Raw genomic sequence first — 18,458 nt, forward strand, 5'->3', positions numbered from 1 at the left:
TAAATAATGTTGCAGCGAACACTGGGGTGCATGTATCTTTTTGAATTATGGATTTCTCTGGGTATATACACAGGAGTGGGATTGCTGGATCATATGGTAGCTCTGTTTTTAGATTTTTAAGGAACCTCCGTGCTGTTCTCCATAGTGGCAGTACCAATTTACATTTCCACCAACATTTTAGAAGGGGTTCCCTTTTCTCCACACTCTCTCCAGCATTTATTGTTTGTAGATTTAAAAAAATTATTTATTTTTATTTTATTTTTGGCTGCGTTAGGTCTTCATTGCCACGTGTGGGCTTTCTCTAGTTGCAGCAGGCGGGGGCTACTCTTCGTTGCGGTTTGCAGGCTTCTCATCGCAGTGGCTTTTCTTGTTGCAGAGCACAGGCTCTAAGCGCGTGGGCTTCAGTAGTTGTGGCTCGTGGGCTCTAGAGTGCAGGCTCGGTAGTTGTGGTGCACAGGCTTAGTTGTTCCATGGCATGTGGGATCTTCCCGAACCAGGGCTTGAACCCGTGACCCCGGCATTGGCAGGAGGATTCTTAAACACTGTGCAACCAGGAAAGCCCTGTTTGTAGATTTTTTGATGATGGCCATTCTGACCGGTGTGAGGTGATACCTCATTGTAGTTTTGATTTGCATTTCTGTAATAATTAGTGATGAGCATCTTTTCATGTGCTTTTTGGCCATCTGTATGTCTTCTTTGGAGAAAGGTCTATTTAGATCTTCCACTCATTTTTAAAAATTTAATAATTATTTATTATTTACGGTTATGAGAAACAAATTTTAAACAAATTTGCATACATGTTTTGTTGCTGTGATATATGAGAGACTGATCAGTAAAAGGTTGTCAAGCATAAAAATATCAATGTATTGCATCAGGATAAAATTCTGTGGGGGAAGTGAAATGGAAATATAATTTCAAGGAGTAAAAGGAATGATGTAAAATGTTTGATTGTTACAGAGCTTGTCTTGTACTTTTTAAATGGAAGATGGTGGCTGTCACATCATAATGATTTTTTTTTCAACACCTTTATTGGAATATAATTGCTCTACAACGGTGCGTTAGCTTCTGCCGTATAACAAAGTAAATCAGCCATACATATCCCCATATCCCCTCCCTCTCGCGTCCCTCTCCCACCCTCCCTATCGCACCCTTCTAAGTGGTCACAAAGCATCGTTCTGCTCATTTTTTGTATATTTTGGAGATTAATCTTTTGTTGCTTCATTTACAAAGAAGTCTCTTAATTGATGGAATATTGTTGGAAAACTTTTATCAGTTTTTATTTCAGAATGGCTTATTTTCACCGTCATTTAAAAAATCATTTTATTATGAGAAATTTTATTTAATTAATTAATTTCTTTTTGGCTGCATTGGGTCTTCGTTGCTGCACGCGGACTTTCTCTAGTTGCGGCAAGAGGGGGCTACTCTTTGTGGTGGTGTGTGGGCTTCTCATTCTGGTGGCTTCTCTTGTTGTGGAGCATGGGCTCTAGGTGCAAGGGCCTCAGTAGTTGTGGCTCGCGGGCTCTAGGGCTCAAGCTTAGTAGTTGTGGTACACAGGCTCAGTTGCTCCGCGGCATGTGGGATCTTCCTGGACCAGGGCTTGAACCTGTGATCCCTGCCTTGGCAGGCGGATTCTTAACCACTGCACCACCAGGGAAGCCCTATGAGAAACTTTAGACATACACAAAAGTAGACAGAATAGATAAACTTCAGTATACCAACATGTATCAATTCATGGCCAATTTTGCTTCATTTGTACCCCACCCGTTTTCCCTAGCCCTCAAATTTAAGGTAAGGACTCTCTTTTTAAAAGCAAGGACACTACAATTATCAAACTTACAGAAATTAGTAACAGTTCCTAATATTATCAAATATACAGTCAATATACATATTTCCCTAATTATCTCGAGCTTTTAAAATTAGGGTGTTTTTTTTTTTTTGCCTATTGAGGATCCAAACAAAGCCCACACATTACATTTGATGAGTTATATCTCCTGTCTCCCTTAAGGTATAGGTTCCTGCCTCTGTTCTCTTCCCCCTTTTGCAGTTGTTTGTAGAGTAAACTGGGTAGTTGCCCAAATAGAGTTGTCCACTGGCTGAATTTTGCTGACTGTGTCTACACGGTGCCCTCTAGGCACCGTACTCTGCCTGCTTTCCCGAAGACTGATATTTAGATGTATGAGCTTGTTCAGATTCAGGGTTGATTTCTCGGGCAAGGGCACTTCTTAGGTAGTATCGTGTACTTCCTCCTGGAGGTTGTCTCTCTCTGTGATGTTAAAGTCGATCAGTGGATTTCACTGTTGTCTGTCCAGTTTATACACTATATATAATTTCCCATTAGCTGTTCGCTAGATGCTCATTCATTCTCATTGCCATTAGGGTTAGGAACTAGTGACATTCTACTTTTGTCATTCCCTCTCCATGTGTTAGCCAGAATGCTTCCTCTATAAAGAGAAACTTCCTCTCATCAGCTTTTTGGTTACCCAGAAGTACCATTTATACAGGAAAGGCTTGATTCTCTTCTCCTCCCCTTTATTTTTAACCAGTTTTCAAAATAATGTGTTGGTTCTCTAGCTTCCTCCAAAGATGACTGGTGAGGTCTTTTAAAAAAAATATATCATTTTGAACTCATGGCTTTTAAAACATTTCATGTGTTTCAATTCATCACAGGTGTTATTTTTTTTTTTGATCTTCACATTGTCCCATCTTTGGCCAGAGAGCACCTCTCAGGCTGGCTCCTTTTGATTCCCTCTCCCTTTGACAGCATCCTTGTTTTCTAGCCTGAGCAAACAGCCCAGGCTCACAGGAGAAGGAAGAGACCCAGCTCAGTGGGTCTTTAAAACTGTCAGCTCCCTGGGAGCAAAACCCAGCTCTCCTCTCTGGTGTTTCTGCTGTGGAGCTCGCCTGGTGCAGGGCTAGGCTCAGGGTGGGCTCCCAGGTCCCTGTGGCAGACACAGAGGAGGCTGAGCTCTGGATGCTGGACGAGGCACCTCTGTGTCTGTGAATGCTGAGCCCTGCTCCCCACAGAGACTAGCAAAGTTTGGCGAATGGTGCACCCTCACCTCAACGCTGACCCCTTGTTTCCCTTACCCTATCTCCACATTTTCCCTCAACACTTTTGCAGGTCAGAACCATCCAGTCCTGGACATGGGACCACATCGGCGACTGCAGTGGACGTGGCTGGGCCGGGCTGAGCTGCAGTTTGGGGACCAGACTCTCCATGTGTCCACCGTGCAGATGTGGCTGCTGTTGAATTTCAATCAGACAGAGGTGCCGCAGCTCCTTGGCCTCTCGCTGTCTTCTCTGCTTTGTCTTTCACTGTTCTTCTCAAGTCTCTCCTTCCTTCTGTCCTCCCTCTTATTTTCCTTTCCCTTGACTGTCTTCTCCTGACTGGCCCTGTTTCTTCTGACCAGGAGGTGTCGGTAGAGGCTTTGCTGAAGAATTCTGACCTCAGCCCCAAGCTGCTGCTCCAGGCCCTCCTGCCCCTCACCGCTGACAGCGGCCCTTTGACCCTGCAGGAGGGTCAGGACTTCCCACGTGGGGGTAGGTCCGAGGGGGGCTGGGCTGAGCCTCTGCTCCGAGGGGGCGGGGCTCTCCGGGTGGGGGTGGGGCTCTCCGGGTGAGGGTGGTGTAGGGAATGAAAATGGGGTCCCCTTTGCCCCCACTCCTCTGTCCCTTCCCCTCGTCGGGCACTGACTGGGAGCGGGTTCCAGGTGTGCTGCAGCTCCGTGAGCCTGGGCTCTGGCCCCGTGGGGAGGCCCTGTGGCTGCTACCTCCCCAGACGTACCTGAACGTAGAGAAGGATGAGGGCCGAACCCTGGAGCAGAAGAGGAACCTCTTGAGCTGTCTTCTTGTCCGTATTCTCAAAGCCCACGGAGAGAAGGGCCTCCACATCGACCAGCTGGTTTGTCTGGTAGGCAAAGGAGACCACGATGGTGGCGGGAGAGGGAGGGAGTCGTGCTTGGGGGTGGGGTTGGAGGCAGGGGTCATCACAGGGAAGGTGAATTGTCTCATCCCTAGACCTGGTAGGGTGACATTTCCATTTGGGTTTTCTATTCCCGACGGGCAGTTAGACAGACGGTAGAGACCAGACGTGAGTGCTGACCATGTGCCAGGCTCTATTCTAAGAGTTTACGTGATTAAGTCATTTAATCCACACAAAAATACTATGAGATAGGTGGTGGTGGAGTTATTATTATTATTACTATTATTATTATTGTTCTCATTTGACAGATAAGAAAAATGAGGCATGAGATAGTAACTGATCCATAGTCACACAGCTAGTGAGGGCAGAGCCGGGCATTGAACCCAGGCGAGCTGGCTTCTCTGGGTAAAAGCGTCCCGCCTGTTTCCTCTCCTCCTGTCCAGGTGCTGGAAGCCTGGCAGAAGGGTCCAAATCCCCCTGGAAGCCTGGGCCACGCTCTTGCTGGGGGCGTGGCCTGTACCAGCACCGATGTCCTCTCTTGCATCCTGCACCTCCTGGGCCAGGGCTACGTGGAACGACGGGATGACCGCCCCCAGGTCCTGATGTATGCCAGCCCGGAGCCCATGGGCCCCTGCCGAGGTCAGGCAGAGGTCCCCTTATGTGGCAGCCAGACCTCCGAGACCTCCAAGCCTAGGTAGCCACCCCTAGCTCTGTCCCCCTACTGCCACCCAGGACGGACAGCACTGCAGTGACACAGGAGGGGTCGTAGCGCCAAAGTCACGCTCCCAGTGGAAAACTATTTCATTTCTTTCTGTGTCTAACCCCATTTTCCCTGTCCCTGTTATCTCCCCCATTTTGCTAGTCTTCATTCCCCCTCCCAGCACCGTCATCCCCTTCTTTGCCTCCTTCCCAAGCAGGGGCCTTGCTCCCCTCAGCCTCCTAAAGCCAGCCCTGAGGCAAGGGACCCAGACATGTAAACTCCTTTCTGGGTGTCTTTCATTCTAAGCAAAATTGAAATATTATGCAGATATGTATTGAGTACTACCCATGCACTTTGCTCAGTGAAATACAAATTCTAGCTTTCAGGAAGTCTGTTCTACAGAGGAATTTGCCGTAGGATTCCCCTAAGTAGCTGGCACCCCTAAAGCTTTTTACATCAGCTCCAGTTCACCAGGAGTTGTTACGGCTCTGTTTTTATGCCTGCTGTTCACACTGTGTGTAAAGCGAGTTCTCTAGAGTAACCTTTCTCCAACTTTTCGCATGCACACACATTCAAATTCAATTGAGCTCCCGGTGACACTTAGGCTGCTGGTCCACAGACCGCACTTTGAGGTGTAAAGCTGTAGATTGTTTCTCACCAGACACCCTGGTAGTATTTTGGGCGGGACCTGCAGTAGGATTGTCCCATCCACTGTAGGTCAGTTAGCATCGTGACCCCTGCCCACTAGATTCCTGTAGTGCCCCCAGTCATTGCAACTGCCAGCTCCCCACTCTTACAAATGCTCCTGTGGAGGCTGTGCTCTGACGGTTGGATGGTTATCCTCAGGTTGGTTAAGCACATGTGGATGGAGATGTGCAAGCGGGGACTGAGGGACCAGGGTGGGGTTCAGCTAGCAGGTTGGATAAGCAGGGCAGCGAGACTGACCGCTGACTCTTCTCTCCCTCAAGCCCGGAAGTTGTGGCTGCCCTAGCATCCCTACAGCTGCCTGCGGGCCGCACCATGAGCCCCCAGGAGGTGGAAGGGTTGATGGAGCACACGGTGCGGCAGGTGCAGGAGACGCTGAACCTAGAGCTAGACGTGGCTCAGCACCTTCTGGCTCATTTCCATTGGGGCGCCGAACAGCTGCTGCAGCGCTACAGCGATAACCCCGAGCCACTGCTGCTGGCGGCCGGGCTGTGCGTCCCCCAAGCCCAGGCTGCCCCTGCACGCCCGGACCACTGCCCTGTGTGTGTCAGCCCCCTGGAGCCCGATGACGACTTGCCCTCCCTGTGCTGCATGCACTACTGCTGTAAGGTAAGGCCCTGCCAGCTGCTCTCCTGCCCCGGCTCTCGCCCGACAACACAGCTCCTTGGGAACTTCTGGGCTTCAGCCCCAGCACTGCCATTTCTCATCCTGGACAATGTTGAACGAGTCTCTTAGTCTCCCTTAAACTGGTTTTGTCATCGTAAGTGGTGCCTTGACACTCTGCAGGTTGTTAGGATCTGGCGGTACGTGTCAATGGTTCTCAAATTTTGCTGCACATTGTAATCACTGGGAGCTTTGAAAAATCCCGATGCTCAGACTCTGCCGCAGACCGATTAGAATCTCTCAAGGTGAAAGCCAGGCATCTGGAGTTTTAAAAGCTCCTCAGGTGATTCCAGTGTTCAGCCAAATTTGAGAACTATAGGTAGATAGGTAGGTAGGTAGGTAGATACATACATACACACACATATACAGAATCAAGGTACTTTCTAAATGAAAAGTGTTATGAAATTCGTGATGACTGTAGTTTATGGTTTCCTTGTCACCATTCAAGGCTCTTTATCCCAGAACATCATCACTTATTTTTACCATATATACTCTCATTTAATATAAAAATAAGAAGGAATGGTTTAAACCAAAAAAATAGCACAAAAGCAGAGGGAAGCATGAGAAGTCAGGCTGCTGTAAAGCTGAGGCAGAGAAGGCTGTAGTTGGAGAGGGAGTAGTCCTCAGAGGGGGAGGGTCTGAGGCAGGAAGCCAGGTACTGAGTGCCTCATCTTCCCTGCCTCACAGCTTGTGGGACCGGTGCCCAAACCCATCTACTTAGCAGGATGAGCTCCCTTGTTGCCCTGAATTCTAGTCGCCTCTCTCAGCAGCGCTGCCCCAGTCAGTGGTGGGTGACCGGGGCTGTGTGCGTTTGCATGCGTGTGTACTTGTACTTTTTTCTCCTTCCCTTTTGCTCGGCTTCAGGTTACTCTTCTCACATAGTTGCCTCTGCTCCCTTTTTCCAGGTTCTTAATTATTTCCTTTACACTTTCACTTTTTCATTCAACTAATACTTGTCATGGACTTACTACGTGCACAGCTCTGGGTGCTGTGTGAGGGAGTGGGGAAACCCCGACTGGCAAGGACTCGAGAGCTAATACTAACTACAGCTAATATTTATGGGGGACTCACTCTGGGCCATTGTGCTGTTTTACACACATCATCTTGCTTAATTCCCAGAATAGTTCTGTGAGGTAGGTGAGCAAACTGGTGGGACAGCGGACGGAGAGGCGATTTGGGAGGTGGACAGGGGCCCAGATGGGTTGGGTTGGTGGACCGTGGCCTTTAGTTTATGGGAAGCCCTGGTGGGTTTTAAGCAGGGAGATGATATGATCTGATTTCCATTTTTGAAAAGATCACTTTTTGTGGAGAAAAGACTTGGACGGAACAAGAGTGGAAGTAGGGACACTGGTTTGGAGACTGTTGTACAAAGAGGCAAGAGTTGGTGGCAGCTGGGCCTAGGGACAGTGAAGAGGGGAGTGGACGGATTGGGACACATTTGGAGATAGAGCTGACAGGTTTTGGTGACTTAGGACAAGGGAATCAAGGCAGTTCCTGGTGTGTTTTTTTTTTTTTTTTTTTTTTTTTTTTTGCGGTACGTGGGCCTCTCACTGTTGTGGCCTCTCCCGTTGTGGAGCACAGGCTCCAGACACGCAGGCTCAGCGGCCACGGCTCACGGGCCCAGCCGCTCTGCGGCATGTGGGATCTTCCCGGACCGGGGCACGAACCCGTGTCCCCTGCATCGGCAGGCGGACTCTCAACCACTGTGCCACCAGGGAAGCCCCCAGTTCCTGGGTTTTTGACCTGAGCATCTGGGAAGAGGGGATGTGTCATCTTTTACTGAGTTAGGGAAAATGTTTGGGCTGAAGGGCAGATTTTTGAGGGGAAATTCAATCTGTTTTGGCCAAGTGAAGTTTGAGCTGCTTTTGCTTTGTTGGACACCTGTGTGGGACTGGCAAGTGGACAGTGGATTTTTGAATTTGGAATTAAGTGGAGAGGCCTGGCTGGCAACACCCAGGGAGAGAAGAGCAAGCCCAAGCTGTACCCCGACCCTGTAGAGGTGAAGAGACGGGGAGCCAGAAAGTGGGACTGAGGAAAAGCAGGCTGATGGCAGAGGTCCCAGCCAAAGGGGAGCCAGTGGCAATGCAGGAGCGATCAGACAGGAAATCCTGGGGTCTGGAGCAGTCGGAGGTGGTTTCCCAGGGTGAGGCTTGAGTGGCAGAGGGCGGGAGGGGGAGTCCAGGCTGGAGACCGGATTCCACTTGGCTGGGCAGCAAGAGCCAAGGGCACACCCAAAGCAGCGGGGCTCCTTGTGGGAGTGGAGTAGGCTCTGAACTGAGATGCTGGCCTTCGTCCTACAGGGTAGGGCTCCCACCCCGTGGTGGTGAGGGGCCCTCATGGCCTGTGTGCTTACAAGCGTGGGGGTCTGAATTTGGAGAAATTTACCCTGGATGATCTCACAAATGCAAGGATTTTGCATTCAACTTCCCAGTTTATCTGGGCTTGTTTCACTATAGAAGGGGTTGGTTTTGTTTAGCACTTTGAGTGAAAATAGTCCGGTGAAGTGCTTCTTATTTATCCTGGAGCTTTGAAACCACCTGGGGGAACTCTCCAGGGGTTGGATGCATCAGTTGGGGAAGCTCGGGTGGGTCGTTAATGGAGTCTAATGGAGTCGTTTGGAGGCTCGGGAGCTCATGGTGTCAGGAGCTATGGGGGGAGGAAGCGCACTGACGGGACCGGCTCCCGCGGCAGGTGAGGGGTGAGGGGATGATGGCCTGGGTTGGCGGGGGCAGTGACATGGAAGCAAGAAAAGGATGCAAGAGTTGTGAGGGCTCCAGCACTGGGGACTAGGGGAGCGGTGGGGTGGCTGATTAGGATTTGGGGGCACAGCTGGCAAGGCTGCTTTGTGGAGGAGGCTGAGTCTGGGGAAGCGGGAGCATCGAGACAGGCACTGAGGTGAGCAGTGGAGCGGGAGGCAAGGCTGCAGCTGCGGCGCGGTGACCCTGGCCAGCCCCCCAGGCCTCCTTTCTCTCTGACCTTCTTGCTGTCTCCAAATCTTTCTTAGAACTTGAATCTTCTCCTTTTTCTTGATTCTCTTTTCCCATTCCCTTCACATCCATCCCAACAATAATTATAATTACATTACCACGGCCCGCACATCCTCAGAGGGAACTGTAATCTGGGCCAATCTCAGGAGGACTCATGGAGGCCGGAAAGCTTAGGGTCAGTTTCGGGGTTGATGTAGACGCAGGCTTGTCTCTGGCCTTGTGCACCGTCAGGGAGGGGTGCTAGGTGTCACACTTGTGCTGCTCCTGTGCTGCCCCTGAGCGGCTGCTCCTGTGTCCCTCCTAGTCTTGCTGGAATGAGTACCTGACAACTCGAATTGAGCAGAACCTTGTGCTGAACTGCACCTGCCCCATTGCCGACTGCCCCGCCCAGCCCACCGGGGCCTTCATCCGCACCATCATCTCCTCGCCAGAGGTCATCTCCAAGGTACCCCCTCCTCGGAGAGGCTCCAGTGCACAGCCCCAGGGAGTGGGCTGACACGCGGCATGCAGGGGGCCCGGAGGTGTGACATCTGGAGAGCCAGGCCCTCACCTCGTGGCGCCTGCATCCCCACAGTACGAGAAGGCCCTCCTGCGTGGCTACGTGGAGAGCTGTGCCAACCTGACCTGGTGCACCAACCCCCAGGGCTGCGACCGCATCCTGTGTCGCCAGGGCCTGGGCTGTGGGACCACCTGCTCCAAGTGTGGCTGGGCCTCCTGCTTCAACTGTAGCTTCCCTGAGGTGGGTGCCCACCCTGGCTCTGCCCTGGAGCCAGGATCCACACCTCTCCCTGCCACCCACAAGGACTCTTCCCTGTCCTCCCCACACTGCCGTCCTCCAGACCTGACCTCCCCCTCCCTCCCCACAGTAAGGGCTGGGCTGCATCCTCACTGCCCCTCCTGCTCTAGGCACACTACCCTGCCAGCTGTGGCCACATGTCTCAGTGGGTGGACGATGGCGGCTACTACGATGGCATGAGCGTGGAGGCCCAGAGCAAGCATCTGGCCAAGCTCATCTCCAAGCGCTGTCCCAGCTGTCAGGCTCCCATCGAGAAGAACGAGGGGTGTCTGCAGTAAGAAGGGGGTACTGTGGGCACCGGCAGGGTCAGGGGGCATGGGAGAGGGTGGGAGGCCTGGCGGAAGGAAGGGGCAGTGGGCCTACCCGAAAGCTCAGCAAACAAGGGCAGTTACTCAGCCACCTTCGCTGCACCCTCCAGAGTGATTCCTGGATCTGAGTGTTCCTTCTCCCACTTTTAAGTCTACGCTGTATAGGGGAATTCAGAAGCCAGGGTGTGGTCAGTGAGGATAGGTAAGGTTAAGGAGACTAAGAGGGCATGAGAGGGACCAGGGCATCGTCAGTGGTGTGTCCAGGCCCTGGGCATTCCTGGCGTGGCCCTGGCCAGAGGCAGGAGCCCTCTGACCAGGCAGCTTCCTCCACAGCATGACTTGTGCCAAATGCAACCATGGATTCTGCTGGCGCTGCCTCAAGTCCTGGAAGCCAAATCACAAAGACTATTACAACTGCTCTGCCATGGTAAGGGGCCGGCGCCGGAGGGAGGGGGCAGAGGCCCAAGGGCAGTGAGGATGAGATGCTGCTGCAGGGCCTGGGCACAGACGTCTCTGTGTCCCAAGCAGCCGAACAGCTGTTGGGGCGAAGGCTCAGTGGGGAGAAGACAGAAGCCACCTGGGCCTGCAGGTGCTGAGAGTTCTATCTTGGGAGGTCTGTGCATGAAGACCTTCAGCTTGGGAGTCAGACTTCTCACACCGAGGTGGCTCCGGAGAGGCCGGGGCGGGCTGGGCACTCCCAGGAAGCACCAGCGCAGAGCAGAGCAAGGACTCTGAGTCACAGCCTGGCTCCGCTGTGTGCTCGGCTAACCTGTCCAGGCCTCAGCGCCCTTATCTGTAAACGGGGATGATAGTCTGACCTACCTCACAGTTATGAGAATTGAATGAGAAAACCTGGGTAAAGCATCAGAAGGCCTCCATGAATGGTAGTTGGTCTGATTATTAACCTCATCCTGTCCTGCCAAGCACCCGACAGCCCTCTCGACCTGTCTTTACCAGGTAAGCAAAGCAGCTCGCCAGGAGAAGCGGTTCCAGGACTATAATGAGAGGTGTACTTTCCATCACCAGGCCCGGGTGAGCAGCAGGGGGAGACGGCTGGGTCGGTGAGGAGGTCAGAGGGCTGGGCCGGAAGGCCGGGTAGAGGCTAGAGGTCCCAACGGGACGAGTGCTCTTCTGACTGGGTGGGGATGCGCGCGCTGGCACTGACTGCCTTCCCTGTGCAGGACTTTGCTGTGAACTTGCAGAACCGCGTGTCTGCCATCCACGAGGTGCCCCCGCCCAGATCCTTCACCTTCCTCAGCGACGCCTGCCGGGGTCTCGAGCAGGCTCGAAAGGTGTGGGGCGGGGCATGGGGGCGATGTGCCCAGGGGTCTGGTGGGCTGGGAGAGGGAGGGAGGGAGGGAGGAAGAAGCTGGCGGGAGGCGGCCTCAGCGGGAGCGGTGGCCTGGGCTCCGCAGGTGCTGGCCTACGCCTGCGTGTACAGCTTCTACAACCAGGACACGGAGCACATGGACGTGGTGGAGCAGCAGACTGAGGCCCTGGAGCTGCACACCAACGCCCTGCAGATCCTCCTGGGTGAGCCCCCTGTCCACTCAGTGCTCTCTCCTGCCCCCTCTCCCCCAGCACCCACCCCCGACACACAAACGGGTGGGTGACCAGAGCCAGCTGCCCGCCTTCATTCTGTCCCCTTCCTGTCCTTCATAGCCTTATCACCGTTATAAAGTTCCGGTCCTCAGGTACACAGTACACAGCCCTTCACCCGGCCTTTGCTTTGGTTACGACCTGTCCCCACCTCTAGGCGCTAGGCCCCGGTAGATGTGGGTGGCACATAGTGGGCGTCCAGTATGCATCTGTGGAAGGACGGGAAGAAGGGAGGGAGCCCCTGTACCCTGCCCCCTCTGCAGAAGAGACCCTGCTGCGCTGCAGAGACCTGGGCTCCTCGCTGCGCCTCCTGCGGGCGGAGCACCTCAGCACGGGCCTGGAGCTGCTGCGGCGGATCCAGGAGCGGCTGCTGGCCATCCTGCAGCACTCCACCCAGGTAGCTGCCCACCCAGCCCAGCCGCCCTGGGGGATCCTGAAGGAAAGGCGTCAAGGGCAAATGGACCTGGCGTGCATCCCAGCTCCCAGGCCTGCCCCTTAGCCACCTGGCATTTCCTGCAAAATGGAGTTGGTTATCCCAGATCAAGGGTATTTGGCCAGTTGCTTGCTCCCCAGAATCACTTGGGGAGCTTTCTCAGATTCTTCACAGATGTGGATTTAGAATCCTAGAACTGGGGGCAAAGGACTGGCATCCACCAGAATAGGGGATCTGAGGTTCTTTCTGGCTCTGATACTCTGATGTCGAGTCTAAAGTAGGAATCCCACCCTCAGGGAGCTTACGGACTGGTAGTAACTTGGGCAGAAAAGGCGTGAACATACATGGGAAGTGGGGGTGGTGCCTCACCACAGTATCCTGGGTCCCTGGAGCCCACCTCCGAGTCATGTTATACAGAGGCAGTGGCTTGTGAAGGGCGGTGCTGAGCGGGGGGCATTCCTGGCAGGGGCCGGGCCCCCCTCGGCCCTCAGAGGACGCTGGGTGAAGCGAGGCTGGGCACAGAGGCCCCGTGTCCTCTACTCTCCTGCTCCCCGCATCCTCCCGTCTCCTTTCCAGGATTTCCGGGTTGGTCTCCAGAGCCCATCATCAGAGGCCCGGGAGGCGAAAGGATCCAACGTGCCCGGCAGTCAGTGAGTGGAGGGGGCAGAGCCACGGAGGGGGCGTGGGAGGCGCTAGGCTTCCTCTGGGGCTGAGCATGGCGCTCTCCCAGGCCCCAGGGCTCCTCGGGGCTGCAGGTGGAGGAGGAGGAGGAGGACGACGACGACGACGAGGACGATGTGCCTGAGTGGCAGCAGGACGAGTTTGAAGAGGAGCTGGACAACGACAGCTTCTCCTATGACGAGGAGTCTGAGAACCTGGACCGAGAGACTTTCTTCTTTGGTGACGAGGAGGAAGACGACGAGGGCTACGATTGAGGGGTAGGATGCAGGGAGCACTGGAGCCGCCGGAGTCCTGGGGCCGCGGGCTCAGGAGTACCCCCTTCCCCCTGTCGTGAGGGTAGGCGGTTACCAGTGTCTGTGGCACCGTCTTCTGTTCACTGAATAAACTTCTTTTTTTCGTATACTTCTCTGGAAGCAGACCAGACAGCTTCCTCAGTGGGCCACTTCAGCTTCCCCCTCCATCGCACACACCCAACCCTCCTCCTCCTTTACTGTTTTCTTTAGGGTCCAGACTTCCATCCTCAGAGAAAGCCCACGGCAGACCTGTGTGACTTACACCGATAAAAGGAAATAAAGGTCCACGTGATACAGGGCCAGGTACAGGCTGGCCCACTTGCCCCAGCCCCAGCCCTGCATCAGAGACAGAGAGGAATGGCCACTCCCACGATCGATCAGCTTCCTCCACACTCCTGAGTGTTCCTGGGGGGAGCTTGAGGGTGTTAGGAAGTATCCTCGTCTTGGGGGCCTGTGGACCTTTAAAGGGTCTCTACATCTTGAAGTGGGATGTTAAGAGGATATTTTGGGGGACCTGCCCCCACTCTCACACAGACGGAAAGTTAGAATTGTAAACATGCCATGAATCTGGTACTGGGGCTAAGGGGTAGGAATGGTACTAGAGCAGGTCTGGGGTCAGGAGAATTTAATAAGCTGGGGTGAAGTCAAGTGGTGGGGTCAGGGGAGCAGCCACCGCTCAGGAGGATCCGTCGCAAAGTACCCATCCAGCACGGCCGCTGCCTCTGCCGCCTTGTAGCCCCACACCTGGACCTGCGAGCCGTCGGCTGCTCCCCGGATTGTGGCTGAGAGCACTGGGAAGGAGGAGGGAGGTGAAGGTGGCTCCCTCCCACACCCCCCCTCCGCTCCCTTTCCTGTCCCTTTTTGGGTGGGCACTGTGTTCAGACCCCCTGCAAGGAAAGAGCGGAGGGTGGGGTCCTCAGCTGGGGAGGGAGGCAGGGGCGGCTGTCCAGAGCTGGGGGTGCTCACCTCGGCCAGACTGCGGGTGCAACAGACACAGGACTGGTTTATTGCGGGCCACGGCCCGGCCCAGCTCGTAGCCTATACCCAGAGGGGGCTGGGCCACTTCTACACAACCACTGGGAAGACAGAGGAGACCACGGCTCACTCGGGCTTGTAAGGGAGACATGACAGAGTCTGGCTGTAGTGGGGAGGGAGCTCTAGAAAGTCCTTTCTAGGTGGGGAGTCCAGGTGTGTCCAGGGGATCTAAGACCCCCGGGGAGTTTGCAGGCAGGGTGAGCGCCACTCACCCTTTGCCTGCTGCAGCCAGGCCAGGTCCTGCTCATGGATGAGCCTGTCGCCCCCAGCAGCCTTTTCCCCTGTGGTTGAGGGAAAGCTGGTCAAGGGCCCACCCTGGTCCTCAGTTCCTCTCCTCTGCTGCCAACCCCCGCAAGGGCCCACCCAACACTAAGATTCCATGAAAATGAGTGAGGAAATGAAACAGCCCGAAAGATAAGTTTACTCCTGTGCAAGGGGATGTGTGATTAGGACCAGAGGAGTGATACAGATGAGATGAAGGGAAGGAAGAACTAATTCACCGTGGGTCAGTGCTCGGGGTGGAGAGAAGGAGGAGTCACATCCCAGGTGGGGGAAAGGCAGGCAGTAGCAAGAGGCTGGCCCCGTGCAGGGGAACTAGGGCCTCATAGGCTCTCAAACTGTGGTGGGTATGAGAACCACCCGAGAACTTGATCGATCTACAAAGGCCCAGGTGTCAATGAACCCAGGCCGATCTCCAGGTGATTCTCATAGCCAGGTAAGTTTGAGAACCAGTGCCAGAATGCAGAGTATAACCAGTAGGGGTGTTGGCAAGGAAGGCAGGAGAGGCGCTGGGGTCACAGGGCGAGGAGCCCAGCTTTCCAGCTTGATTAAAGTCCACTAGGAGCACGAGGCTCACAGCCCCCCAAATCAGAGCACAATAACTGGAGAACTTGTTAAAAATAGACTCTAAGGCTTTATCCCAGAATCTGCATTTTCAACGTGCTCCCGCAGATGATTGTTGAGCACAGTGAAGTTGGAGAGCCACCAGGCAGCGGGGCACAGACCCTAAAACCAAAAAGACTTAAGCTTCAGGGTCCCTGGCTTGCACAGGCCCTTCCCAAAGCCCCAGCAATTGTGATTGGTAGTTTCGTCTTTTTAAAGAGGTTGCCCAGAATTGCATTGGGTCCCTCAGATCCTGGATCTGCCCCTGATGGGGAAAAGGGAAAACACTTAAGGTTTTCTGAGAAGTACAAGAGTTCTGGCACCGGGCTTCTCTGGTGGCACAGTGGTTAAGAATCCGCCTGCCAATGCAGCGGGCATGGGTTCGAGCCCTGGTCCGGGAAGATCCCACATGCCACGGAGCAACTAAGCCCGTGCGCTACAACTACTGAGCCTGCGCTCTAGAGCCTGCGAGCCACAACTACTGAGCCCACCTGCCACAACTAATTAAGCCCACATACCTAGAGCCCGTGTTCCACAACAAGAGAAGCCACCACAATGAGAAGCCCGCGCACCGCAATGAAGAGTAGCCCCCGCTCGCAGCAGAGAAAGCCTGCGCGCAGCAATGAAGACCCAACGCAGCCAAAAATAAATAAATAAATTGATTAAAAAAAAAAAAAAAAGTTCTGGCACCAGTTCCCAAGTAGAAAGTCAGCCAGATTCCGGGCCAATCACGCCGCAGGGGCAGCACATACTGGTAACAGTCTGATCAGAAGGCCTGAGAGAGACGGTGGTCGCAGGAGCTGGGGTCTGTCGGGTCTGAGGGAGGGCTGATACCTCGGCCCAAAGAGGGGTAGCAGGAGGGAGAGCTTTAGTCCTAGATGGGAGGGAAGATGCCAGCGGGTGAGGCATCTCTCTGAAGCAGCCCGGCCCACTCCTCTCTACAAACGCCTCCGGAAAGAGCCCGACAAAAGTTTTCCAAGGACCCAAATGTCAATACTGTAACTGAATGCGGAGAGTGGGCTCACAGGTCGGACGCACGCGGGCCGCCATTCTTTATCGGGCAGGGGCCCTGCCGGGAGCTTCCCCGCAAGAGAGCGGGCCTGGGTCGAGGGGCCGGACCTACCCTCGCCCTCCCGGCCGTCCGCGCCCCGCTCCCCGGCGGCCTCACCGCGCGCGCCCCGATCGGTGGCCTCCACGTGCTCGGTGAGCTCCGCCCCAAAGCGCCGCAGCCGCGACACGATCCGCCCGTACAGCTCCCGGTCCTCGCGTCCGCCGGGGATGCTCCCGCCTAAGTACAAGGAGGCGCGGCCCGGCTCCCCGCGCTCCCGCCGCCGCCGCCGCACTTCCCTCCCCGCGCCAGGGGGCGCCCGCCTACGGCACGTGACCCGGCCAGCCAGCGGGGCAACGGTGCAGGAGTGTCCACACTTGAGAAATGGAGACGTCAACCGTACCCACGGGAATCCACCGCCTCCCGGACTTCTTTAACTCGTCCAGGTAGAACGCGGGGTCCTCCCGATCTTATACTCTGCTCCCCGCCGCCCCCAGGCCACCGCATCTCTGCCAAAGGCAACTTCATCCTCTCAGCTCCTCAGCTCCCAAAGCTTGGAGTCAGTTTTGACTCTTCTCTTTCCATCAAACCCTACCTCCAATCAATCGGCCACCCCTACGGGTGGCTTCTCCTTTCCAAATAAATACAGACTCTGACGCCCACCTGTTGGGGAACCAACCTTGTGTCAGCGCCCCCCCATCCCCCAGTAAAGCCTCTCTGCAGACACCTGGTTGTGGTGAAGGAAAGGGCAGTGATTACTGCAGGGCTCCAAGCAAGGAGTTCAGGACAGGAGTGCTCAAAAAACCCAAACTCCCCTTTGGGGTTCAGGAAAGCATTTTTAAAGGCCAGGCGAGGGAGGGGAGTCCCAGGGTAGGAGATTAACTCGAGCACAATTCTCTGATTGGTTGATGGTGAGGTAACGGGCCGTGTCACAGGGGTGAACATTATCAATCCTCAGGTTCCCTTAGGTCTGGGGGCTACGAGCTCATGGTCATCAGGTAGTTAATTTCTTCCATTTGGTGGTGGTTGAGCATCTGCCAAACAACTCAGAAAATGTGCAGATACTGTTATCTAGGTACTTCAGAGAGCAGCTAAAGCAGAGGATATGGGAGAGGGGTCTGTCCCGGGAAGGCCCCATAAGGTCCTGCTTGGTTACACCTCCACCACCTCTCTCAACAGCACTGTCACCTCTCTTCCCTGCTACACAGTCTAGTCTCCAGCGGGGGAACCCTGTGAACACATTCGTTGGGTCATGTCCTCCTCAGCCAAACCCTCCAATGGCTCCCACCTCATGCTGCCTTTCTGGCTCTTCCTCAAGCAAGCTGGACATGCTCTTGCCTCCAATCCTTTGCATTTGCTGTTCTCTGGAGCCCTTTTCTCCCAGAGAGCTCTCTGGTCACTCCTTTACCTCCTCCAAGTCTGTTCAGGTCACCTTCACTGACCACCCTCTTCAATATGGCAGCCTCCCATCCCTATCACCCTCCTGCGCCTTGTCTTTTCTCCTCTCATTACCATATAACTGATTTATTTTGTTGTATGTCTTTCTACACTCAGTAGAATGTAAGTCCCCAGAAAGGCAGGTATTTTTCTCTGTTTTTTTATCCCTAGCTTCTAAAACTGTGCCTGGCACATAGGAAACATTTATCAAATATTTTTTGAATGAATTAGTGGATTAAATGAGCAGCTGCATTTGATAGCACTTTGTGATCTGCTCAGCCCTAGACTAAGCTAATAGAAGCAGAGTCTGCAGGGAGCCAGGCAAACACACCATGGCTCACTGGTAATAACAATGATTTCTCCCTCATTTTATTTTGAAAATTACACAAATATAGGACAAAAACTTCAAGTGGAATGAGAGAGTACACAGTGGAAAGGGAGTCCTGAGACCCCAATCCCATTCCTCAGAGGAGTGCATCATCGGAGGTTTCTTCTGAATTCTTCCTGATTAACTATAAAATACCAAAGCATGGGGTGACAGAGCAGACACAATAACCATTTTTTTAAAAAATGCAAAGACACAAAGAGAAGGCAAAGACATCTTAGGCTATCTCTGTCCTCTGATGCGCCCAGCTCCAAAGATACATGAACCATGGGGCAAACATGTGTGCATAGCTGTGCACTAGTGCTCTCAGCACCTTTGCACACACAGCCACAGGTGCATACTTAGGAGGCTGGCCTCAGGTGCCAGAGGCCTTGAGGGGCAAGCTCCTTCACTCTCCCTACCCTTGGTCATGCCGTCCTCTGGTTCTCGCCACAGGTGAGGAACACACGTGCACATATAGACACAGAGCATCTTGTTTCTGCCTCGGTGTCTTCAAGAAAATAAGCCAGCCTCCGTCCCCTTAGCTCCCACACTTCTGATGTGCCTAACATCCCCACCTCAGGCTGAAGGAGAAAGAGGAGAGA

At 54.0% G+C, this 18,458-nt stretch overlaps 2 protein-coding genes across 2 annotated transcripts in view; one reads left to right on the plus strand and one right to left on the minus strand.

Annotated features, from left to right (window-relative positions):
* Positions 1–13,196, plus strand: part of CUL9 (cullin 9) — a 38,146-nt gene extending 24,950 nt beyond the window's left edge. Inside the window, exons 27-41 of the mRNA XM_067006243.1 lie at positions 3,122–3,267; positions 3,411–3,540; positions 3,711–3,910; positions 4,366–4,616; positions 5,591–5,936; positions 9,282–9,422; positions 9,552–9,716; positions 9,884–10,047; positions 10,415–10,508; positions 11,039–11,113; positions 11,263–11,373; positions 11,497–11,614; positions 11,944–12,077; positions 12,690–12,763; positions 12,844–13,196. Of these exons, the coding sequence (XP_066862344.1) occupies positions 3,122–3,267; positions 3,411–3,540; positions 3,711–3,910; positions 4,366–4,616; positions 5,591–5,936; positions 9,282–9,422; positions 9,552–9,716; positions 9,884–10,047; positions 10,415–10,508; positions 11,039–11,113; positions 11,263–11,373; positions 11,497–11,614; positions 11,944–12,077; positions 12,690–12,763; positions 12,844–13,048 (2,354 nt within the window). The 3' untranslated portion in view covers positions 13,049–13,196. The remainder of the gene's footprint in view (positions 1–3,121; positions 3,268–3,410; positions 3,541–3,710; positions 3,911–4,365; positions 4,617–5,590; positions 5,937–9,281; positions 9,423–9,551; positions 9,717–9,883; positions 10,048–10,414; positions 10,509–11,038; positions 11,114–11,262; positions 11,374–11,496; positions 11,615–11,943; positions 12,078–12,689; positions 12,764–12,843) is intronic.
* A 548-nt stretch (positions 13,197–13,744) lies between these two features.
* Positions 13,745–17,382, minus strand: DNPH1 (2'-deoxynucleoside 5'-phosphate N-hydrolase 1). Its single transcript, XM_059077170.1, has 5 exons — positions 17,341–17,382; positions 16,173–16,428; positions 14,335–14,403; positions 14,054–14,152; positions 13,745–13,878 (listed from the first exon to the last, which is right to left on the minus strand). The coding sequence occupies exons 1-5, from the start codon at positions 17,380–17,382 to the stop codon at positions 13,745–13,747; spliced, it is 600 nt and encodes a 199-aa protein (XP_058933153.1).
* Between the last annotated feature and the right edge of the window lie 1,076 nt (positions 17,383–18,458).

The sequence above is a fragment of the Kogia breviceps genome, chromosome 10, assembly GCF_026419965.1.
Source record: "Kogia breviceps isolate mKogBre1 chromosome 10, mKogBre1 haplotype 1, whole genome shotgun sequence".
Taxonomy (NCBI): domain Eukaryota; kingdom Metazoa; phylum Chordata; class Mammalia; order Artiodactyla; family Physeteridae; genus Kogia; species Kogia breviceps.

Excerpts from the sequence above, each read along its gene's own strand:
- DNPH1 (XM_059077170.1), bottom strand. The coding sequence starts at position 17,382 with ATGTCCAGCTTGCTTGAGGAAGAGCCAGAAAGGCAGCATGAG. Across the intron at positions 16,429-17,340 it reads AGCCAGAAAGGCAGCATGAG|TGTGGACACTCCTGCACCGT; the intron begins GTGGGAGCCATT and ends CCATTTCTCAAG. Across the intron at positions 14,153-14,334 it reads CTGGCTGCAGCAGGCAAAGG|AAGTGGCCCAGCCCCCTCTG; the intron begins GTGAGTGGCGCT and ends GTGGTTGTGTAG.